The sequence below is a fragment of the Aethina tumida genome, chromosome 1, assembly GCF_024364675.1.
Source record: "Aethina tumida isolate Nest 87 chromosome 1, icAetTumi1.1, whole genome shotgun sequence".
NCBI lineage: Eukaryota > Metazoa > Arthropoda > Insecta > Coleoptera > Nitidulidae > Aethina > Aethina tumida.
The window spans coordinates 55,340,805-55,368,456 of record NC_065435.1 but is presented as its reverse complement, the minus strand read 5'-3'; the positions used below and the strand labels follow the sequence as shown (position 1 = coordinate 55,368,456).

Here is a 27,652-nt window from a genome sequence, read left to right as displayed (position 1 = left end):
AAACCAAAAAATGTGACGGATTGATTAAAAGATCAAAGCATGTCTTGCCCGTCCCAATCTCCAGATAGCACCTTAGAGAAAACATGGGGGATCACGTTTATAACCAAATTCGACACACAAATTTTACATTTTAATGAACTCTTCACAGCAATTCAAGAAACTTGAAAGAATATATACTAGTCGTATATTCAGAAATTGTTGGAATCGATGCCACGGAGATGGACCATAATTATAAAACAAAAAGCATACAAAGTGTTAATGTTAAATAACATATTTTTATCAATAAAAATACCTTTATTAATTAAAGTTGCTATATTTATCTCCAGCTCAATTCAGAAAAATATATATGAGTAACATTTTATAGAATAAAAGTGTAATAGTTTTTATAATACTTTATAAAACAATAATAAATTAATATTATTTTTTAACAGTTCACATTAAATAAAAGAGTTATGATTAAAATATTTAACATTTTAACTAGTTCTATAATGACCATCATTATGTTATGTTTAACTTTTGTTACTTTCATAAAAAGTTGCAATGCATCAATGAAAATTGAAGTAAGTTGAAGTCTACCAATTGCATTCGCTCTACCCTTATTTTCTTTTAATATCTTACAATCCCACTGACTTATTTAATTTTTAAAAACTTAGAACTAAACTTTTTCGACGTAAGTAATTGGCTTAAAACAACTTAAATCAATATCTCAGATTCTATAATTATTAAAGGAAATGAATCAAATGTACACACAATGTTTGGTCTTATTGCCATTTAAAGTTCTTTTACTTCAAAGAAAAGTTTGAAATATGTTTCTTTAAAACTACGATATGACAGTAGCTACTTTAATAGGAAAGATAATATAATAAGACAAGCTGCGATACAGAGAACAATTTTGTATCGTTCTCGTATACTATTCCTATACATTTGAATTTTGCAACCACTTAATCGTCCAGTTGTTTGTGTAAATGCCAAGTGCTTTTGCACAACAAAAATAATAAGCATAAAGTAAAACTAATATATGTACAGTTTGACAATAGATGCCACGCTATGTGGACATAATGTAAAATTAACAAGCAGCCCGGAAGAATTTTAAATGCTTAAAATAAAATTTAAAAAGCTTGTAAAAACTATAATTAATTAGTAAAAATGTCATAAGCGCTCTGTAAATTGTAATTTACATAAAACAAAGAATAATTAGGAAAAAATATATACGGGAGGCATTTTTAACATCGTAAATTGTGTATACTTACCGCATAAATATTTTATAAAACGATGAATATGTGGCATAACTTTATTTTTTATTTGACATTGTAATTTATCTATAGTTTAAAATCGTAAATTGTGTATACTTACCGCATAAATATTTTATAAAACGATGAATATGTAGCATAACATTATTTTTTATTTGAGATTGTAATTTATCTATAGTTTAATTGTAAGTAAATATCCTTGTAAATATTTATTGTGGCAAACATACAGTGCGAATTGGAATCACATAATATATTATATTCCTCATATAATTCACGTAAATCGTATTAAATTTAATAAACTACTGCACGCAATTTATTGACTTGTTTGTATATTTTGTTGTACAATATTATTTATTTTACTGAGTAAATTATTTTTTAAACTATATGAAAATCAAAAATTGAATTAAATATTGAATATTTTATTACCACCTTTTTCGCTATATTCAAAAGCTTAATTGTATGGCTTTTGATGATAATAGTCTCCATTTTCCTAATTTATATTATTCAGTTCCCTTGTGGATAGTATTAGTTATTCAAACAGTATGTATTGTTTCGAAATACCTCTGTAGACTCAAAATTATTGTATTAATTTATATATATTGAAATATTGGTTTAAATGGTAAGTGTATTTGCATTTGAACAGTATTGAACAAGGAAATAACAAAAAGAAATAAGTTAAAAAGGTTGGACTAGTTATTCTTTCATTCTTTATTGTGACACACCCTTACAACAATTCTAATAAAAGTAATTTATGGGCAAATATCTAATTTAGATTCTACACTTTTCCCATGCATTAATTTGGTGAAGACATGTGCATTATATTTTATAATAATTAAAATAAAAGTGGACATTTGAGAATCTACAATTTATTTCTATACATATAATATAAAAACAAACTTATAAAATAAACTTAAAGCAGAGTACCCTCAAAAAACACAAATAATTCGTGCGATAACCTCTGACTGTGCTGTAACTTAAACTTATGGCACATTTTAACTAAAATTAAATATAATAAAACGGCAGTAATGATTTAAAGACGAATCTTTAGTAAATAATATTAAAAAAAATGAATTAAACAATGTATTTTTCCTAATGACGACTGACTGTAACTCGTGTTACTTAGCCTGGCGTACATTGTACATAAAAAATCAATTGGTCCCTAAATTCAATCATTTAACAACTTATGAGAAAATTCATAAAAATATACATAATATAAACATTACGTGATAAACTACATTTTTAACTAGTTAGAGAAGATAACATATATTACAATTAAAACAATGAACATTTATAATATTTGGAAATTATTTACAACTGCAAATTGTAATTGCAGCTGTAAATGAGTATTAACAGATCATTAACAAGTTGCACAACAGTTATAGTTTCTAAATAAGTTGAAGGCGTATGTTTACAATACGTATTCCATCTTCGAATGGAAACAAAGAAATTCAGATGTAGCAAAAATTCATAGATATTTTAAAAATATACCTCCACCAAACAGTTATATTATCATCAATTAACACGCTAAATGCATATGATATGTACACTGAACATATAGATTTATCATACAACTCTTAGGTAACACACTTTAAATGTATTTTTGATAAAATTGAAATATATAAACTATATGAAAAAATTTAAGAAAGTAGATATTTTAAAAGTAACTGTACAAATTAGCTTTATTGTCACACATTACATCGATACATATCTGAATATCTTCGTGGCTTTTTCTAAAATCACATTTAATGCAACATGAAGGGGTCTGTGAACAACAATAATGATTTATTAGATTTTTTTTGTAAATATTTTTTAATGTTCACAGATAATATATTTTAACAGATTGATAGATATACGTTTATATAATTATGTCATTGTTAACGGCTTGTTCTTAATTTAATACTGTGTATATGTAGAGATGGAAATCATCTAAAAAGTTTCAATTTTCAGTGCATGCGCCAGTTGAAAACTGAAACTTTAAAAGTGTTACCTTATCTCTAGTTTAAGTATCCCGTGAAATGACAATGCTGTACCAACTACACTCACTCTCTAACAGCTAACGACCAATTCGTGCAATTCCCATGTATTTTGTTAATTGGTCTCAAAATACGTTTAAACAAAAACAAAAAAAAATTAAATTCGAATGTACGAAGCCTTCGTAGAAACTTGGTACATAAGAATTTAACAAGATTTAAGCAGTTAGTCTTTTGTGTAAAGTAAACGGCTGCGGTTTTTTTTTCTCTAAATTATCTATTTATATGCGACTATCAGCAGCCTTGGAGATTTCCACAAGCTCCTGTGGATCGGCGTTTAATCTGTCCTGTTCGGCGAGATGACCCAACTCTCCAACACTGAGAATGTCAACTAATCTGGCGCCCAAGCAGTCGCACATTACGTTGATTGTTGTCCTGAATCGATCCCTGAAAACGACAGAAAAAAGATTACATTTCATATTACTTTTAATTTAGTTTAATCTTTATTTAAAAAAAAAAAAATCCAATTTAACATTAGAGTTTCATGTAAACCGGGTTGTCTAATAACTGTTAACTGTTGCACTTAAAATATTCATATATTTATATCATTTATGGGATTGATCTTTCGTTTTCCAATTATGTAAGACGAAAAATATTTAAAATAATAAAACAACAACTGAAGCTATAAATAAAGGGAGGCAATTATACATCTAAGTTAACAGGAAATAGTTTTAGATTACCAATAAAGGAGCTTGTCAACATTACCACACACAATTTAAATGCCATTATCACCAAAATTAATTATGTGGAAATACGATTGAATCGTATAATTTCCGTTAACTTTCCACCGCACTCGAGCGAGCTGTTTTGTTCGGCATTTAACCCAGAGGAGAAGTGCTCCAGCAAATGAATTAAAAATTGTGCGGCGTATAAGTGGTTATAAGTGTTCTACGTCATGTCACCACGTCTGGAACAGCATTCAGGGCTTAATTTTTTATTTGTGGCCACATGAATTCGGTCAATTTCCTTCTCAACGATCACACCAATATACACATGCACAATATTCAGTGTCCTGTCATCGCCATGATGGATTTATTATTTATATACTTACAAGAGCCAATCTACGGCGATAATGTTGATCACTTCCTCTGCGGGAAGACCTACAGTATCGAGTACCATCACCATGGTGACCAAGCCTGCTTGTGGAATTCCAGCTGCTCCTATGCTGGCTGCTGTCGCCGTGACACTAAAATTTAATTTTTATATTTTAGCACGTAATATAAAATTCACTTTATTGTTGAATATTTTAGATTTAATTAGTATATCGTATGGTTTGTAATATTTGATGGAAACAATAAAACTAGTTAAACACATTGCAATATAGACAAACAATGACATTAAACTTGGTCACAGGTTTCAATTTCCAGTCCCCCATTTTTTATTTGCTCTATAATGTGATTCATGACCCTTTTGAAACGAACACTTTAATAGAATGAATTAATTTGATGTCAAATTAACTTACAATTAGGTTATCGGTCATTATTAATATTTAAAATATCCAACGATGCTATTAGAGAACTCTGGTGAGTGAAAACCTGAAGCATTACTTACCACACAGCAACAGTTCTTCCAAAGGACAGTTCAATGTTTCTCAATTGGGCAATAAAGATGGCAGCGACAGCTTCATATAGAGCAGTACCGTCCATATTGATCGTCGCTCCGACAGGAATGACAAACCTAGTCACTCTGGGATCCAAACCCATCTGATCCAAAGTCTGAATGGTGATGGGCATTGTAGCAGAACTGGAATCAGATCGATCAGCACTTTTGTTCGTTTATTCATAATTTAATCCATACCTTGAAGACGTTCCAAAAGCGGTGACCAAAACCTGGCTGAGTTTGCCAATCAGTTTGAATGGCAACCTCCTGACCCCGATGAAGTACAAAATGGACAAGGTTCCAAAGCCATGAAGGAACAAACCTAATAGGACGGTGGCGAAGTACAAGCCCAATCTACCGACGAGTTCGGTAAAACTCTCGATTTCCAATACTTTGGCCGCAACCAAGAAGAACACGCCAATAGGTGAGATCCAGATTACCCAGCTCGTGAGAATCATCATAGCCTCGCTTAGACTGTCAAAGAACTCCAGCAAGATTTTGCCCCTTTCGCCCAATTTACCCAAACTAATACCCAAGGCGATGGCGAACACCACGAGACCCAGCACGTTAGTTGTATTCTCGTATTTCTCTTCGAAGTCCCACTTTTCAGTGTGAGCATAATCTGAAATTAGCAAATTAGTTAAAACAAAATTTCTTTAAACTAAATTATTTCAATGCGTAATACCAGTTAGGTTAACATAAAAGTACTTACTTGAGTCATTTTTAGGAGGTTCTTTTAAAGTAGTTTGGGCCTGTAAATGAGTAACTCATATTAAATTTATTGTAAATTTTTGTATGCATTATTTATACGTGTATAGTATATATAAATCAGTTAATAAGTTGTGAATGAAAAAAGAAAGTAAGTTCGAGGCCTTGAACTTAAATAATGTGAATATTTGAAGATATAAATAAGTGCAGTCATTCAAGATTAATGGAACTGATTGCATCAGGTTAATATCGCTTTACAAACATTTTACAGCAACATTTCTAGGCCAAGGTATATATTTGGTAAATATTTTTCACATATCAATCATACATATTTAAATTAAGAAATTTGTATACTTTATTAAGTAAATAACATATAATTAATGGCAATTAAATATAACATGTTGTGAAAAATCATTATCTGAAAGGAAATAAAATTATTTATTTAAGAAATTAATTTTCTAAGTTCATAATGCTTGAAAAATTTTATTTTTCAGATTTTGAAAATACTGTAATGTGTTTTCAAATAAACATGGTTTTCAAAGATGAACACTATATTGTATGATTTATATCTAAAATTTAATTTTTAAATACTTTTGAGTATAATGCAATTTGAAATTTATTTAAATTAAATAAATTTAATAAATTTATTTGAACAAACATAAATATTTAATATAGAGTTACTTATTTTTAATTTATACAAAAATGTCTGGCAACTATCCAATGTGGCAGCATATAAAACAAATTTCCTATAACACTTTTATTCTTTGTCTTAGAAGTACTTTTATTGCATTCTTTCACTTAAAGTGTAACATTTAAAGATATTAATTTCAATTTCATGGTTTTACCACAAATAAATTTTTAATATGATCCGATAAACTCACCAATAGGTATACTTCATGATAATGTCGACTAATTTAGAAACTTATATTTTTAACGTTCAACATCATTGCTTATAATACATATTAAACTTCGGAGATAAATCTATTCGTGAGACAAAGCAGAAATGACGTCACGTAAAAGTGGGCAAACAATTTCGTGCACAGTTCTGTTTGCCCAGTCTAGTGGTCGACCCTTGAGGTTTTATCTGATATCCCTCTGTCTGTGACAAAAGTTTGCCCCTTTATTTGTCTTGTATTGGTTACAGTCAGTGCATTGCCACTCATATTTTCAAATTTTGGACATGAAACTGCGTTGTCTGCTTAAAGAATACTCATTAAGTCGGGTATGGCTGGAAATCAATCACGACGAACGTTAATAAAAAATTCAATGCTCTCACACTTAATGAGATTTCAAGGATATTTTTGAAAGCTCATAACTTATGTTTATTAAGAGATTATTAGGGATTTTCAATTGAAAAATAAAATCTATATTTAGAAAATCACAAAATATTTACGAAAACTTCTTTAATAAATAACTTAAATAGTCTAAGTCAAATATAATCTGATGTAGTGATTCACTGCTTCAAGTGGTAGTAAGCTCGAGAAAATGAATTGAGAATCGTATCCACACGTAATCCTTTCGTATTTAAGTCGACCCTAAACGATGCCACGTGGTCAATCACAAGACAAATATCACAGAGCACCGTTACCATGGACACCGAATGATCTTCGTAACTCGGACTTAACAATCAAGGGAAGAGGATTTTCTGAATGGTTCGCCAAGGATAACTGCAGAAATGTTAATGCACGTGCGAGAAAGATCGTTGGTTGCTGTTGCGAATGGCATCCCCCAGTGATATAAAAATACATATTCGCCAGTTACAAAATAAATTTAAGTCTATTATGTCACATAAAAAAGTACTTCGGTTCGGACTACACTGTAATTCAATTTTATAGTATTGCATTTCTGTTGGTTGATATTTTCTCAATGTAAAATATATAAATAAATTAGTAATTTTCATTATTCAGACTCAGATAATAATAACTTATGGTGAAATTTCTAACGAGGTGGAGTAGTTTTCTCTTTGTCTACTTAGTAAATTTTTGCCGTTTATTTGTTCAGTATATTCTCTTAAAAATTTTCTTTAAACCACATATTTATTTATATTAAATAACATTTTCCCAAAATGATATTTTAGAACTTTTATAATATTATTTATTATTTTCTAAAATAATTCCAATTAACAAATATTTTCTTAGAATAACAAACATTCAAAATTGTTATATTCGAATGTGATACAAAAGATAGATCAAAGAGCCATTATTGTCTATATTTCTTTAAACTACATATTATATTTAAAAAAACAAAATAGTATTTTAGAATTTTTTATAAATATCGTATAAAGTTTTTAATTAACGAAATTAAGGAATATTTTCTTGGAATAATATTATAAAAACATTTAACATTGATATCTTTGAATGTGTGTGAATTTAAAATTTTTTGTAATGAACGTATGAGGTATTTAATCAATAAAATTAACGTAATAAAAACATTCAAAACTGATATCTTAAATAGCTATTAAATTGCTGATATTGTATATTTTTAAATATTTAAAATATATTTAATTTAATACAAGACTATTCATTTTATTTAAAAAATATATTTCCTTAAACTATATATTTTATTAAAAAAAATATTTTTTCAAAATTATATTTTAGAATTTTTTTATTTTGTATAACATTCAAACTTGATATATTTGAATGTGATATTTCTTTAAATTGTATACTTTATTCTAAAACATATTTTTCCAAAATAATATTCTAGAATTTTTTATAATGCGTGTACAAAGTTTTTAATTAACGAAATTGAGGAATATTTTCTTCGAATATTATTATAAAAACATTTCATAAATTAATATCTTTTAATGTGATACAAAATATATGTTAAATAGTTATTATTGTATATTCTTAAATATTTAAAATACAATTAATCCAGACATACTTTAAACTATAACATATATCTGCATTAAAAAAAATATTTTTTTAAAATAACATTTAAATTTTTTTATAATGATTATATAAGGTGTTTAATGGACAAAATTAACATTACAAAATTCCTTGAATGTGATACAATATATATATATATATATATATATATATATATATATATATATATATATTAAATGGGTTTTATTATATATTGCTTAATATTTAAAATATGTTTATATACTTTTAATTAAAGGGTTGAAATACATATACGTGTACAGAAACCATTGCTATCAGTTAATTGAATTTATAATGCAATGACTACTGAATTCCACATATTTATATCAAAAAATTATTTATTTGCGCCATTCATATAATAATTTAAATTTTTAAATATACTTCACTTTTTGTTTATTAAAACGTGTTCAAATATTAAATTAATTTACAAATGGACTTTCGTGATAAAACGCCAATCAATTTTAAAAATAATTCGAAATCCTGAATTTATAGAGCTGTAGCATCTCGAGATTTGAAATTTATTTACTCACCCTACGCCGAGTGAATTCATGAATAGTTGATTTAATTTAAAAGTTGCAGGGTCTATTTAAACCCTTTAAAAGAAAACCTTTTCGTGAAATAAACCTATTCGCCAGATGTGTCATAACGAATGCTGTGTTTTTTTTTAAACAAATCTACGACTTACAATTAACAAAATTACATCTAATTAAATGAACTTCTGTCTAGACACTATCTGAAAAGTTATTAAATTGTTTAGGATGCTATTTCAGATTTAACACTTGCTTTCATTTCTACACTGTTGTACATTATGCAAACAATTACTGTGCCAAATATTTATAATGCAGCAATTAGGTATTTTAAAACAAACGCGGAATTGTTTTGGTGTTTCTTTTTTCCAGTTTTAAACACGTCGTTAGATTTTTATCCTTTATTCAATTCGTAAGGTTAGACATTTATATAATTGTACTTTACCAAAAAGTATTTTTTTTTTTTGAACATATTTTATATATTTTTGGTCTTTACTAATATATATGTATAAAAAATGATTATTGCGTTCCCTGAGTTGTTATTTTTTTTAAACAACTATTGTATTATTTTTAATTAAATTTTAATAACAATAGTTTAATTTTTACCACTAGTTTATCAAATTATTTCATTGTTATGTCTTACCTGAGCAATGCAAGCTTGGACGAGATTTGGTGGAAACAGGTTTCTGTAACAAGGAAAATCTTACTTATTTCATTTACATCATAATTTAATACATATTTAATGCAGTAGAAAAAAATCAAATATAAAATTTTCGAAAATTTCATATGTTTATGCGTAAAAAAAATTCATTTCTTCCTGTAAAATCGACAATTACGAGTCGAAGAGAACGAACTAGATGGATAGTGGTTGCACCCTCTCATGGTGATCAGCGCCGAACAGTGGCAGCGCCGGTTTTGCGGCCCGAGAGAGCCGGATACACCGTGACATGAGATCATTAGCATCTACATCAAAATTTCCTGCTGCAACCCAATAGGCCATGTCCTGCTAGAGATTCGCGCAACGAATCATATCCATTTATTCTTACATTCGTGCACGCTTCTTTCAGCTCTTTTGGCAACTTATGGACCTAATGACGATTGAATAAAAATTTTGAGGCAGACGTTCATTTATCAAACTCCACTTTCATTCCGTTACCTTAGTGGAATAATCAGTTTCAAGAACGCGCGTCCGCTTTGTTTGAGAATCAATGCGTATGGTAAAAGAACCGAATAATGAAACAATCGATCGATTTATAAAAATTTAATTTATTTTAGAACATGTAAATATGTCGGTACAAATTAATAAATAGAATGATGTCATAGCGCACCTAAGCTCAGTTTCAGACTGACTGAATGAGCGGCGCTCAATTTAATGGCTCAGCTATTTATAAACTTTGCCTAAATAGTTTTCACCAGTCAGTTTTGATGTTGTTGTCCCTGTGATAACATATGTATTTGCCATGTAGAAAAATCACAACAATAAATAAATAAATTTGGACAGCACTTTAATTTTGAAAATCTACACCTGAATCGTAAATAAACGGCGAAATCTGGCAAGTTCTCATTTCCGCCGTAATTCAAATCATATCTCAATTAACAAATTGTCGTTACGCTGTGCGCTCTGCTCAATTTTATGTGGTTTTATGGCACCCACGTACGTATCTTCCGTTAACTAGCAATCATGACACATTAAATTTGTGGATGTTTAATTTAAGGGCTCTTCTAATCAAATATAATATTAAACGATGTTTCTTGGGGGGATAAAACTTGAACGTTGATTTATTTTTATGTATTACAATTCGTTTTGAAATTTTATGTCAATTTTTATCGATCGTAAATTAATCGAGATTTTGTACATTAGTTACATATCATGTAATTGCTTACTTTTTATAACAATATTAAAAATCCAGTTCATGTTATTAAGAATAGATTCAGTTCAGAATAATTTAAAAATACATTTAATTTTCATTTTTAAATACTACATCGAAATATTTTAATAGTTTAGAAAGAGAAAAGAAGAAATTATAAAAAATATATTTGAGCTCTATAATAAAAAAAATAGTTCAAAATTTTAATCAAATAAATTTAAAATATTTAATAATTAATATTTCCTTAATTTTAAGATGTAGTATTTTTTTAGCTTATACAAATTATAAATGTCACAAATTATTAACAATATATTTTTAATTATATTTTTTTGTTCATTTTATGGTACATTTTAATAATTAATTAATTAATAATTAATTTAGTAATTAATGAATAATTCAAATAATCTAGAAAAAACATCATACTGTCAATATATGCAATAAATTGTTTAAAAAATGACATGACATATTTTATTAATTTATTTAATTCCTTTGTTTATTAATTATTTTTGAAAATCTTTATTTTACTATTACTAAATATTATTTAAAAGTATTATTTTTATTTCAAGAAAGAAATAAAAGCAATTATTCCCTATTTGTGAAAAATTATTTCATATGTTTATTTATTTAAATTTAATTTTCTTTTGTTGGATTTATCCAAAAATATTTCTGAAGTCTGGTCCGCAAGTAAAGTTATAGCTTAAGTCAAGTGAGGTAAACTGTTTAAAGGTTAAAATTTTTAAAATTATATTTTGTTGTAACTTAAATTTGGTTAAACTGAATCCTGAATGGCATAAAATTTACGTTACTTAGTAATTAAACCATACTCATACACCAGTGGAACAAAACGATAAGTATAAAATTGAAATTAAGCAAAATATTTACTACAAAAAGGTACGCTGATAAGACTCGATTATTCTCATGGTTTAGTTGTAATTTATTTACTATTGCTTCAGATATATTTTAAATAAAAATGAGATTCACGTTAGTTTCGAAGTATTAGTTTTTGTTCAGTGTTAGTTTAGTTGTATTTATTTGTTGAATAATGTTTTTAATTAATGAATGTTTAAAGTCGATATCTTTGAGACCCCAAATATTTTTATATTTTAAATATAATTTAACCTAGGGAATTTGATAATTTAGACACACTATTTTTCAGTTAAATTTCATTATTTACTTTTCTCAGAAAAATTTTCTTAATTGGGACCAAGTTTCTTAGTTTTTTATTTAGATCTGTGCTGAATGATCTGATCTGATCTAACTGAATTATTACCAAAGAGTACGAAAACTATTATTCCCACAATTTATTGGAAGTTACAATTTCATTATCTGCATATCAGGAAATCTACGTCCTATTATTAGATTGATTAAGTTTATTATTAGATTGTATGTAAAAATATAGTTTATCCCATTTTAACTTTTTTCTAAAATAATTCTATAATTTCGAGATTCGTAATATTCGGCTTGTGTGTAAGTTTTTTTTTTTAAATTCATGACACAACTACCAATTAGGAAGACCAAAGTAATTATAAAAAAAAAATACTTGTTTCTGTTGATCGTAATTAGTAAATTCTATCGTCCTGATTTAAACACGCAATAATAAATTTAAATAACACAATGAGAAAAATATTTCATAAAACTAATTTACCTGATCAAATCCAAAAGTGTATCCTGCGTAAGCACGTGCCTTGTAACGGGACTCTTTTTAGAGCCCTCGTACGCCGTGCCACCCACACCCGGTCTTATAGTTAGCACTAAAATAATACCGAGTATTACCGCACATATTGTCGTGGCCGAATAGTACACTATCGATCTGAACGCGATCTTTTTCGATAAACTCAAGTCCAAACTGCCTATGGCCGATACCACCGAGGATACCAGCAGTGGAATGATAAGGGCTTTCAGCATCCGAAGGAATATCTCGCCAGGAAAGGCGAGGTACATGGTCTCCCTTTTCGACCATTGTCCGCCGGTAGTGCTGCGGAGCAGGATTCCAAGGGCGGTTCCGCCGACGACACCGACGACGGTCAGGATGGTCAGTAGGTTCTCGCGAAGGAACGACTTCTTTGCCATATTTGCTTTCAAGCTCTGAAAATAATTAATTATGTTAATGTTTTTCATTTCATCCGTTTAATCATAAGGTAAGATAAATAAAAATGGGATATCTAGATAAAGTACTCTACAGGAAAAATATTTTCTTTAATACGTACTTACAATAGAATTCCAATATTTTTTCAATGCAACAAGATAATATATCATATATCAGTATTTAATATCTTCAATAATTAATTGATATTTGATTTGGAATAAAAAAATTCTTCAAGAAAAAAATCTTGATAACTGAGAGAAAATGAATAAACATTAATATTAATTGAAATTCCCGTTCAGTAATTAGGTTAAAAATTCCGTTTTCCTTTATTTAAAGGAGAAAGTAAATTTTAAAATCCATTTAATACCTTCGTTAAGCTTCGTTTTTTAAGAATTTGAAATATGATTGAATGATGCATTTTTTCGTTTCGTACCTAAATTTTTAATTAATTTTCTGCTAAATAAATTATGCAAAAAATTGTCTATAAAATATATTTTAAAATAAAATAAATATTAGCAAATACATTATTTATATCTTATCTACATATTTTATTAATAAATTTGAGAAGACCGTAGAAAAGTATTAATTAAGTTTTATTTTTAAAAATTTCATGCAAACGAACTTAAATTGTAATGAGTAATAATATTAGTTACTTAAATATGTAACGAAAAAGTAAAATTTAGAAAAAATTTAAAATTAAAAAATTAATTTTCATTTGAATTAATATCTATTAATATATTAAATATTTAGTTAAAATCCCATGTGATAGCCAAGCTAAATGAAGTTTATAATCGTCAGGACTTTATTTTCTGAAATTTTTAATTAATTATTGTGTTATGGTTACCATTATTCATTAAGAATACAGTTGGAGTTATTAATATTATAATCTATTCATTGGTTTTTTGTATAAATATACATAAAAGTATCCATCAAAGGTTTTCTAACATATGGTACATAATATAATTTTTCATTCTATATAGAGAGCAGATTGGGAAAATAAATCATCATCATACATTGCCGCTCAAATAATCGCATAATCCTCTATTTACACCATGCCGAGAAAGAGCCGTCCAGCCCATTTTATTCAATTCTTGGCCAATAAACGTCGCATTTCGATTGAAATAGAGACACACCATCCATAAATTATGACGAGCCATACACCATTTATAAATGCATAGTAGGACTAATGGGGTGTTAAAATCAGCGGACGATCCATTAGATTTTCTGGTCTTGTTTGAAAAGTTAATGGAGCGAAGTTAATTGCATTATCAAGACGCTACATCGGAGTTCCACCTAGTACACGCGTCCATTTGCCATTGAAACTGTGCCCATTTTCCCCCCCGGCACTCTCTTTTTTTTGCCAACGGTAAAAGAACCCGCGACGTATTGATAATTAGGTTTTTTTAGGAGTTCAGGAAATTGAAACGTACACTTTGAATAAATTACTAGCGGGCGAAATGTTCCTAACCGGCGGTGCCATGGATTTTTAATTAGGCGTAGTATTGATGTTTACTAATCGATTGCAGAATCCAAATTTCCACTTGGTGCCGTGTTTATTATTCAATAGTATGACAGCCTTGAATATATTACTAAAAACTCGTCCTTGATCGACTAGGAAGAAATATTAATGCCTTAAATCCCTCCCAGTCGATAAAATGATCGATATCATAAATTATTCAAAAAACGAAACCCGAAAATTATACACAAATATATTAATGATAATGTTCTCACGTTTTTTTTTTTCCAACTTGTTTCGTGCATATTATTCTGATACAAGTTTGGATGTATAAAAGAATATAACGTATATTATTTACATTAATGGTAACGTAGTTCATCGAATAGATTTATTGATTTAATTGGATTTGTGTATTTGTGATTGCGCAACTCACTTGTTTATTCTTTACATTGGCAACATTGATGATCAGATTTTGATTTAAACCCATTAATATAATCTCATACCTTTTATGGATCTATTTGCTATTTTACCAAAAAACTATTGACACTGAGATTATTTGTTTCTAAAGGAATATATAGTATGTAAGCCGCTTAAAATTAACATTTTCAAAATAATTTTTATATAAATATCTATGGAAGATTAATAATTATTAATTATACGAAATATTGTTTTTGTAGATTTAATATAAAATATGAATACTATGCATATTTAACAATGGAATTATATTTTATTTTGAAATTATTTTTCAAAATAAAGAAAATAAGGTATTTTTATTGTATAACATTGATACGAGATGTATTAATTATTTATATATTTTGTGCCTAATATGTTAAATTTATAACTATAAGTTACTTTTTATTTTATTAAAAAATATACAGTATGTCAAATTGGCTGATTTTGAGTATAAAATACAAAATACAAGATAAATTATGAGATATTTAATATTGTCATATATAAAGTCATAATAATAAAAGAAGTATTAATTATCTTAAAATTTACCAGAAATATTCTACTATATTAAGTTAATTTAATTTAAGACAAAATATATTTTTGAATGGTGCATTCAACTATAATTTCCATTTAATTATCTCGAAATTGAAAGGATGTACATTGTGTCCATTATAAAAGAGCAACTTGAACAAATGTTTGTTATTGTGCTGTTGACAACGTAACTTTATAACCGTAATTTGTTGTTTTTGTATATTTTGTGTTAGTTACGTGTTAAATCAAATGACAGATAGATAATCAATTATGTTATAAAGGAAAAACTGAAAATATGTTAAAATCAGTAGCATTAGAATTTTGAAAAGACACGATTAAAATTATCAAAAGCTCAAAACAATAATATTGTATATTTTACTGAATTCTTATCACGTAAAAACAAACAGCATTTGAATATAAATAAAAAGTTTTTCATCAGCTTCAAAAGTTGTACCGTAGTTGTGCGATATGATAAATATACGAAATGTATAAAATCTGACTACATATGATTTGTATAAACATTTGATGTACAAACTTTTGATGTAAAATAAACCAGATAAAAGTGATGAAAAATTTTAGACATTAGGCCATTTTCTAGTAGACACTGTATATGTTTCTGAGGTAAATACTTTATATTACGTTGAAAAATACCTGTTGTAGTGTATTTGTAAAAAAAAACTAATAAATAAGTAAATAAATACATTGTTTGCAGCTATCAACGTTTTATAAAATTGATCTTTGGACACTTCAGTGAGTGTTTTTCTATTTGGTCTCGATATGCTCCTAAAATCAAGCAACTATGGACACCACTTAAACATACAATTTCAGGACTTACCTTTTACTCAATCCTCAATAAGTCGATCTTAAATATGTGACATTTATCCTGAAACAAAACAAAGAAATAAACACCGGTAATTATCAGTTATACAAGAAAAAATAAAACTATCTCATAATTTCCGTTTTTTTTTCTGACGACCATCGCCATCAATTAAACTCAATTATCCGACACATGTGCTTTAAACACAACATTAATTTGCATTAATGTACAATACAACACACATAAATAATCACAATATCGGATTACTTGCGAAAATTAGTTATATTCATTTTAATTAGGACTCCAGTCATTAACAATAACCGGTAGCCGGCCAAATTATGATCTTTAAATAGCCCACCGACTAATTTTACGTGAATGTATTTTTGTTTTTGTTGCCCCCTCAGCCCCATTCCGTGCGTACTCGTAACTATGATCATAAACTCAACTGGTTGTTTGTCCGAGAAATCTTTTAATAGATAATTGAAGAAGGAGCAGCAGCACCAGCACCGACCTTCGTGTTTTATGGCTCGCCAACAAAATATTGTGCGAGTGTTGAATAAAAGATTACCGAAATCACATTTGCCGCCTGTCTAACTTTATTTGCTTTCGCGCTCTCCACGCCACCGTTCACACTTGCATCATGGAAGAAATCCTTGTCGGATTCGTCTTTTGCCCCACGCTCCATGTTTGTATAGGATTTTTCTATTTATAAATATCGGCAGTCCGAGCCTGCCAAATGCGATCGCACGAGGATTTGATTGCTCTGTTAGATGTGAGATACATAATATTTTGCAGCACGGAAATAGAATAATATCTGAGGAAACGTGACTGTACAAAGTAGTTCAACAAGTTGCTCCCACATCAATGTTTATTGGCAATGGTCGATGCATTATCTCGAATTGTTTTATGACTAACATCGTGTATGTGGTTCTTAGAAAATGATCAATAAAATTTTATATACCTATACGAATAATTGATTTGGAGATTTTATATAAGTTTATATTAGATAAATCGGCGAATAATTATCAACCAAATATATACTAAAAATTTGAAAAGGCGATTTTAAAAAGTTAGTTATGTATTTATTTGTTAATAATAAGGTAGAACAATGAACATTGTCGAAAATAGCAATTTTTTATTATTTTAATGTTCTGTGAAAAAGACTTCTCTAAAAATCAACATTTTAAAATCAAGTTTGACGCAAAAGAAAACAGGGGGAATCCTAGAAAAACTACTATGATCTTGGGTACTAGTTACACAAAATAGATTTAAGATAATACCAAATATTGTAAGTACTGGGTGTGGTGTTCATCATTGTTTGGAACTTTTAATAATTTTAATAGAATTTCTTCAAAGTTTTGATGCTGCTATTTTAACATATTTTCAGTTTTTCCATTATAACAGATAATTTATTAGATCTATTATTATTTTTTAATATTTAATTGCCAATTAAAATTATAATTTTGTTAATATTTAATTAACCAATTTATAAATTCTTTTTTTATTAGTTATATATAATATGTATTTTATATTTTATATTAGGGTGGATCAAAAAAATTGACTATTTTTTTTAACTGCCACTGAAAAATTGATTCCTATACACTTTTAAAAAATGCCCTCCAAAGATATGATATTAATGTTTTTCAGTTCCATATCTCGCCATTACTTGATCGTACAGAAAATTTCTATTTACATTTTTTGTAGGAGATTGAACGCTCTAAAAAAAGTATCCTCCAATTTTTTCATAACTCTTATCGTTTAGAAGATATCGGAGGTCAAAGTTTAAAGAAACAACAAAAATTTCTTTTTTGCTTCCAAATTTTATAACTCACAGATAAGTAAATATTATAAAATGCGCAACATATATCTTTGAAAGAAATTAAACACTCTACAAAAAAGGTCGATAACTCATGACTTAAATAGATAAATTTAAAATATTCATTAAAAAAAACTATTAAAATAATTATTGGAATTCGAATGCGAATATCTTCTAAATGGTTAGAGTAATCGATAATGCCATAATGTTGACGTGTGCTAAATTGTCCAATTTTATATGACTATTATCAATTATTTTTAAATGGAAATGGTTATCATCTGATAACTCATTTTATTCTCTATTCACTGTGAATTTTACTATACTTAAAATAATATTCATTGATGTCAATTCTGATGTTTGTCATATTTTAGCTTCATTTTAACATAACTCGATGGAAACTTAAAAAGTAATTTCATTAAAAAATTGCCATTTTTCATTATTTGATGGAGATAAACAAGGTTTTAAATGGAAAGAAACAAACAGACCTAACAAATTAAAGTTTGTTATGGAAACTATTTTTCTCGGTCAGTATTTTTTGATCGCACAGTATAAATATAAAGGAAATTAATTATCTAATAATTGAAATAATAATTTAATTGATCACGTCACATAATTTAAAAATTAATTTTTGAAAATTAATTATGTTTAATTATTTTATTTTTAATGAAGTTCCAATGATAAATTTGGAATCACCAATCATCTACAGTGGTATTTGACTCATTTAATTAGCGTATTGTCAGTGAAGAACTGAGCTACAGTAAAATTTTCTTACTGCTCTCTATGAATTAAAAGTCAAGAAATTTAAAATCATAGAACCAAGCAAACAGTTATTTAATTAATTACATTATAATATTCGCACAGCATTAATAAATATACGTATATATATATACTTATATTATGCTTAAAAATTAGACAGTATGCTATTGTTAATTGTATTCAGTAATTCTTATTTGTTAATGAAATAAGCTGATAAAACAATGCGTACGTGTATCAAAGATTTTTAACCTTTATATCATGAAAAAATGCGGCTTTTTGACACGCTTCCAACACCGTGTCACAGTAATTTACAATGAAAGCAGTTGATGAAGTTTCATGTAAATATTGGTCGAGAAAAACCTTCAAAAAACACCGTAAATTTATGAAATATAAATGTTTCGTATTTTTACATTTATCACTGTGTCAAATTTATTGTCGGAAAATTTTACGGTTTTCACCAATAAAAATGCATTAACACAATGTAGATAACAGTATAAGAACAAACAAAGGTGCATAATATTTGACTTGTATAATTCAAAAGGCAAAAGGTTTCATGTTTTTTTTTAATATGTAAACAGATTGGTCGTATCGTTGATTTCAATATGTGTCAGAAAAACTGGTTTATTTATAAAATTCAAGGTCCTTTCTGTTTACGATTGCAGGAGTTCTTTAAGAGCTGAATCAGGTACTACATATGCAAATGCATATATATATAGTACATATCATTATCACGATTTGTTTTCGCCATTCCTTCGAATAAATGTCGATTCAATTTAGAGGTAACGTGTTTCTCAAAGTTGAAGACATATCTACCTACTTACTGTTACTAAACTCCGTGAGAAGTACAATTAACAGTTAATTACCCCAATTAAATCAAACCAATTTCGATTGATTAGTTAGGTTGCAACCACTTAAAAGTCCTGGATAGGTCAAATAAGATCTTGTTTTGGATATATTTAATTGACATTATCGATTATTGTAATGCATTTTGAACGGAACGCGTTAGTTGGTAGTTAATTGAAGCGAAGCTTGGAAAATGAAATAGTGTGGTTAAATACCTGTATAATCTATTGTCTGCTTCCAGCAGTAATACATTTTCACCCGATTGCATCTAATTAATGTTATTAAATTAGATGTACAATTCAATTGTTAGGTCGGACACAAACTGCTGTGCTACTCACATCTGTCTCCATAATCGCAAATAGTGTCAGCTACATATTTACAATAATAAGAAAGACAAAACAAAGCCTTGTATCTTTATTGTGTTAAACTACGTTTAATCATCCAAGTTATTTCTTGGTTCAGATGATGAATTCCAATTCGTACAATTAGTCCCTTGGAGATTCTGTTATTCACAAAACGTGGCCCTTTCTGGACGGGCAAAACGAACGATAAACTGACACACGTGAAGCTCTAAAGCATGCAGGCACCCGACCATAATTTGCGATAACGACAAAAGTAGCTCATTGCTAGATACATAGAATCACATCAATCAAACACAATCATGGGAAAGCAGCTCATAATGATAAAATTCAAAGTGCACTATACACAGCTAGATTGGATAATTGGACTAATAAAGCCCAAATTCGTCTTGGCTGGATTACGTAACGATCTGCAAAGTGCAAGTCTTCGCAGTTGATCGGCACTCTGGATTGTAGTAGTATCATACCTCACATTTCATTAATAATTTATTTTTATTAAACACTTCCTTTTGGCTCGTTCCCCGTTAGGGAACGGTCTTTTCGGCCTCATTCGCGCTCTTTATTGCTTCTCGGCCATTAATTTACTATCTGCTAATTCGTTGCTCTCTTTCAAGGTTTATGGTGGATATATTTTTTTTTTTCGTTTCGAATGATTTTCGACCTTCGAAAGTCGATTAGTTCGAAAGGGAGCTTGTATATGAGCCGGAACGAAACCAATTTTCTTGGATGGCACTAAATCTCTTCGATTAAAATCTCGTATGATTTAGCAAATTTATAAGCCTCTTCTAACCATACCTTTTTTTACGTCGGAATTTTAAATACTAGGCTCTAAGCTACACAACGTGATCGTTTATGTTTATATGCTAATAAAAAAGGAAATTAATTTATAGACTGTTAAAAAAAATATTCGAAAATCCGTCTTCGTTAAGCTAACTGTTAAAACTAAATGCTAATTAAATCGAAACTATTTTCTGCACTCTATTTAGATATCGCCGTTCCTCGGGATTATCCTGGAACGGTAATCCGATATTTTTCCACGAATCTCGTTAAATAAACGTAATCTAAGACATTTTCATTAGGAACTTTCTACGAATGCCATCGGAATAAGTTTTCGGCAGCAACGGGATTTCATCAACAGGTTGATGCTGATGCGTTGAAAATACGATTTCAAAGAGGGTTTTGTAGTTTTACGTTCTCTTGGACTTTTGCATTGGATTTAAAATAGACGAGGCAACAAAGGTGATTACAATAAAAGCCCACATCTGTGCCATTGTAACTAAAATTAAATTGAAAATTCTTTTTATTCTAGTTAATTATTATGAATTTGTTTTCACTGTGGAGTTGCGAACTTATGATATTAAACAATTAATTGTTTATGTTTAGTTGTTTTTAATGCCAATACATATTTACGATTTTTAAAAGTTAAATTTCAGCCAAAAAAATTTTGTATAAGAGGTTGTTAAAGATGACCAATATAAATTTTGATATTGATATCAATTAACAATTTATATCGATATAATGTAAGCTACACATTGAAAATTCAATTTAAATATATTAAAATTAAAAATTATGATATTACAAATATTTATTTTCCTAGCTGAATAAATTTATATTTAAATTATCATCATTTGGACATATGGATATTGTATAAAAATTAATGAAATATGTTAACAAAACATTTGTAAAATTCATTTAATATTCTACTCTTGTAACTAAATTGAGAATTCATTTTATGCTAGTTGATTATTATGAATTGATCTTCACTGTGGGACTGCGAACTCCATCACCTCGTGTTAATATTGAACAATTAATTTTTTATGTTCAGTTGTTTTTAATGCCAATACATATATAAGATTTTTAGAAGTAAATCTTCTGTGAAGGGACACAAAAATATTGTACCGTCAATAGCAGAGAGTTAGAGGTCGTTAAAGATAACCAATATAAATGTGTCTCCAGTGGACAATGGTTATGTAAAGCTTTGTTCTCAAACGAAATTTTTTGAGGCAAATGTACAACTGTCAACTATAAATTTAATTCATTTACAGATTATTTTTTACTATGCCAGCACAAAGTTCTAAGAATGTCACAAACTATTAAGTAAATGTCAATGAAGACAAATATGTTGATTGTTGTATATTCACTTCAACTATTGGTCAACTTTATTAGTATCTAGTTCTTCTGCTATTGATAAACCAAATTTTTTATTTTAACACGAAAAGCAACAACACAAAATATTAACAAGTTCGTTTCAAATGTTTATTTAACGGATTTATTACACCTTGTATTATCAACCTTTTTTCAATGTTTCAACTATTATAATTTGTCCAAAAAAATAATAAATAAGTAATAATTATTAAACATAATTAATAATAGAATAATATAAGACTTAATTGATTTTAAAAATTGAATCCACATCTAAATGAATTAAATAATCCTAATTTGTTCGTATATATAATTATGTTTCATTAATAAATTCATAAAGCTCTATAAAATATAATTTAATTTTAAATATTGATAACCTAATAGTTATATCGTTTTATAAAATTTAATACGCACTGCTAAAATATTTCTAAATACTTATTATTTTATAATTTTTATAAATAAATTAATCTAACGTTTTTGAACTCTCTTGAAACTAAAAAACAATTTGATAATTTTAAACAATTTATATCGAGATATGGTGTAGGTTATACTTTTAAAATTACATCAGTTGAATATTTGTAATGATTTTTTAATTTTGTTTATTTTTCCTAATTGAATAATTTTATATGTAAATTTCGTTATTAACTAATTAATATTTGTGTATTCAAAATATAAATATGAACATAAACATAAATGAAACATTTTAAAATATGTTACTTAACATAAATTTATTATTATTCATTTATCAACCCTCCATGAAGTAGTTGAAAAACTATTATAACTCGTCAAAATAAATAATAAAAATATTGAAAATGATTAACAAAAAAATATGTAAATGAACATGTTTTTATTTACATTATATTTATATAATCATCATTGTTTTGTAATTTTGGTTTATTCAGATGATTTAATTTTAAAAATTTAATCCATACCTAAATACATTAAGCAATCCTAGTATATGCAAAATGATGTTTCACTAATAAATTCATTAAAGCTGTATAAGATATAATTTAATTTTAAATATTGATAACCTACTCGTTTTATAATATTTAATAAACACTACCAAAATATATGTTTAAATATTTCTATTTCTATATAATTTCTATAAATAAATTAATGTAATGATATCATTGAAAGCGTTTTTGAACTCTATTGAAATAAAAAAAACATTTTGATATAACTTAACAATTTATGTCGATAAACTATTGAAAATTCGATTAATATTAGTTATAAACAAATATTTATTTTTTCTAACTGAATATTATATTTAAATTACCATCACTTATATATTATAATATATATTAAAAAAAATTAAATTTTTACTAATTTTCTTTATAATTTGAATGTAAAATATCATGCTATTAAAAATTATTGAGAGAAGACATTCCCATGTTGGTATGGACATTATCAGTATATTCTTTTTACTTCCATCGTCCACGATTTTCTAAATTTATAAGTATCATGTAATTTCTTTGTGGAAAACTAATATTTTATCACTCTTTATTTTAATTACTATTTTAGATGTTCCACCAATTTCAATTCTTACAACTAGTTTTCACTTCTTAAATTTAAGCAAACCACATAAAGTACTTTTTAAAGTAATTCCATTGAGTTATGTTCAAAAATGTGAATTTAAATATAGACGTGTTCACTGAAAAAGGAAACGTTTTTACTGTCATCATTCCCCACTGTTCCTAATTTATAAGGATTTATTATTACATTTTAGTTATTACCATGGATTAAATAATTCATAAATGCAAAATCGTTTTGAATAATTTTTGCGTTCCGGTACACTTTCATCGCCAACATTTTATTCTGCAAAAGAAGCAATTAGCCGCCCTCGATGTCGAATATGAAATTACTGTTATGTAAAATATTTTCGTTGCGATGATAAAAACTTACTAAGGAGACGCGCGAAGACGCTCACATAATTTTCAGAGAAGCTTTCACCATAATAATTAGATTAAGCACGGGAGAGGTGAGGGGACCCCCGTAACCGAATTGACAGCGCCAATGCAAAATTAAATTAAAGTTAATTTACCCGTCGCAGAGAATGGAGTTGATTAGGGAATTTTTATCAATAGACGCTTCCCATTTCGCACGGGACCATTGAAATTGATAGAAATACTCATGATCAGTCTCTTTCACGGCCCGATTTTCAATTCATCGGCACTTTAATGAATAAAAAGCGGAGTTTTTTTTTGTGAAGTTCAGGTCATGGAACACAACGCATTTCAATTTGGCGATGTTGCGCGGACTGTTCTTTAGAAACAAAAAACGGGGTGGATATGAAAAGGACGATGTTAATTTCAGGCCTCCAGGCCATAGTTCCATTGAAGGGACGGTTCTGTTGTTTTCCTTTAGCTAAATTCTAGATTAATGGTAACCTAATTGGTGGCACGTACAAATGGGAGTTTCAATATCATTAGCAAACAATCTATTTAATTAACTGCCGTCATAAATCTTGAATATTATGTTGTAATTGAAACGTATTCAAGTCGCAGTAATTAGCGCAAAACTCCCACTGAACGTTGCTGACTTACGTTCGCACAACCGAAATATATTATTTTTAGATTAATCGTAAATTATTTTTGCGGTGATAGCGCTATCTAACATTAAATTATATTGTATGCCAGAATTACGTAATGACATGGCTGGATCATACAAGATAAACGTATGTTTGTAATTGAAAAATAAATTATTTGTGCTATTTTTTGTTAAGAAATATAACGAATAACGATTTAAACAAATAATTATAATCAGGAATTTAAAAGGATAAATTTTGTAAATTGAACTTTAGATTATATAAAAAATAAACTACACAAAATAAATAATTAACAAAAATGCAATAATTACTATTAAATATAGCTTTATAGCAATATTATTTCCAATAATTTATTGGTATTGGAACCAGCGCATCCGCCATTAATTAACATTTTATTGGAAATCAATACTAATGTAAAGAAGTTTTGATTTCGCACATATAAATTCCTTTAAAGTAATTTGTTGTCACAATACAGGTAAAATATGGTTTTATAAAATGTAAATATTGTTACAACATATATTTATTTAAAACTATAAACATGGTTTCTGTTAACTAATTAAGACAAATTTATTGGACTATATCCAAAATTATAATATAAGACATATTTAGTTAGGTATTTTAAAATATTTTAAAGTCATATTGTTGTGTTTGATATACATATATTTTAATATTTAATTACAAATAAGGCTGTGAAAGAAAAAATAAATCGAAACAAAATTTAGTTTATGAATTTCAAAACAATCAACACTACAGAAATGTTAAACTAAAACTAAAAACAGTATTTAAATTATTGTAGTATTTTAATACCTTATTTAAATTATAAAAAAAAATAAAAAAGCTCTATTTTGCTTATGAAATAAAAAAATGTATTTTTCATTATAAAGGAAAATTGATTTAAATCTGGATTTTAAAGTAATAAATTCTAGATGAATGTTAAACTAAAACTAAAAACAATATTTAAATTCATTTAAAATATTAAAAAAATAATAACACGTTTTAACCACAAATTTAAAAAAAAATGTTTTTTTTTTTAATTATTTACATTTGAAATATGTATATAAAATATAAATATATATAAATATTTTAATAACTTTTTTAAAATGTTAAAGAAAAAACTTTTTTTGTCTATTAATAAAAAATAAAAGTATTTTTTAATGTTCAATTATAACTGTGAAAATAAATTAAAGCAATATTCATATAATTTAAGATTTGAATTTGAAATTAATAAATTCTAGAGAAATGTTAAACTAAAACTAAAAACAATATTCAAATTTATTTAAAATATTTTAAAAAATTAATAACTCTTTTTTGGTCAGAAATTAAACAAAAATGTCAAACTAAAAGTAAAAAAAAATATTTAAATTTATTTATAATATTAAAATTATATAAAACTGTTTTGAATTATGCATATAAAAGACAAGAGATTAATATTAAAAAGAAACAACTACATGACATTGTTAACCACTTATTAATTTTTATAATTAGTCGTATGAATAGAATATCAATTAAAACTGAATTACTTATATCAATTACGTGTTACATTACGTTTAACACAGATGACATCAACACGACTTTTAAGAGAACCTCATTAAAATGTTTTCCTATATAAAATTATAGTTTTAGTTCATAAGTATGTAGCATATATAATACTTTTTAATACAGGATCTTATTATTTTTTTATTTATTTTATTATTTCTAATTATTAAATATAAATAAAATATTACTACCATTTAATAAATAATGTTTTTAATTTTAATAAACTGTAGGAAAATAAATTTTGAAAATAATATAAATAATAATAATAATAACAATATCATAGCTAATAGTATTGATTAGATCACCTAAATATAAAATGACTTATTTTAAGTAACTAAATTATATTAATACTAATATACTAATTATAAGATATAACATATTTTACTAATTAGAGCTAAATAACTTTGTTCTAATTAGTATTATTCTTAATTTATACATATTATTTCATTATTATGATAATTTTTTACCACATATTAATAATATGTTTAACAATAAATTAAATCAAATAAAACACTCGACAAGCATATTTAATTTCAGGAGTAAATAACTGAATAACATAAATTAATTCTTATTGGTTAGCTATTTCATTAAAGTTAACCTCGAATTTAATTATTTTAAGTTACATTGTAATTTAAAAATTTTTAGAAATTTTTCAAACTAAAATAAAATATTATTTAAAAATAATTTTAATGTTTTTATATTTAGTAAATAGTTTAATAAGCAATTTTTAAAATTTTAATGAAATCAACAGATGTCAGTTCTTTTATTTAATATAAATGTTTAATAGTCACTAAATGGTATTAACGTGTTTAAACAGAATTATAAATAATAACTTGAGTAAATTGAGCGGGAAATCAAATTAAAAAAAAAATGGACTCCTTCCAACAAAATCGAAACTTTCAAATTTTAAAATAGAGAATCGCAATAAAATTCGCGATGTAAACACAATCTCGAAACACTTGTTGATACAAAATTATTAAGTGGCGAAATAGAAAATAGAATGTTGTCGTTGCGAGTCACGTTCCGGCATGCACATTATTCTCAACTCAACTTACCCCTCAACAGGTAGAATCGCTGTACCGGGCCGGCGTCGTATCCCAAAATGAGCACCGGATCACAAACACACCGAAACCCCAGCGGACGATCAAAAAAAAAAATATATAATTTTTTTTTTTGACTATTTTTTTACTGTTAGTACCAAAGTACCAGACCGACCGACACGCAAGTAGTCAGTCCTGCCGTCCTGTCGATCCTGCTCTCGATGTGTTTTCTTCTTTCGGTGTGCAATCGCAAACGCGTTCGTCCGCAAACTGTGCGTCGCCGTGTGACAGAGAGGCGTCCCGCGGTTGCCCTGGTAATGGGTGAATGTGTGTGTGTGCGATGTGCGATGTGCGAATCGGGTGTCGTGGATGTCGGCGCGCTGACGACGATCACTGTTTCGCGTTTGCTGC

At 27.4% G+C, this 27,652-nt stretch overlaps 1 protein-coding gene across 1 annotated transcript; it reads right to left on the bottom strand.

Annotated features, from left to right (window-relative positions):
* Positions 1-1,934: 1,934 nt before the first annotated feature.
* Positions 1,935-27,652, bottom strand: LOC109602792 (excitatory amino acid transporter 3). Its single transcript, XM_020019233.2, has 9 exons — positions 27,257-27,652; positions 16,223-16,270; positions 12,510-12,949; positions 9,640-9,682; positions 5,592-5,631; positions 5,078-5,501; positions 4,832-5,023; positions 4,332-4,466; positions 1,935-3,667 (listed from the first exon to the last, which is right to left on the bottom strand). The coding sequence occupies exons 3-9, from the start codon at positions 12,932-12,934 to the stop codon at positions 3,502-3,504; spliced, it is 1,425 nt and encodes a 474-aa protein (XP_019874792.1). The 5' UTR covers positions 12,935-12,949; positions 16,223-16,270; positions 27,257-27,652; the 3' UTR covers positions 1,935-3,501.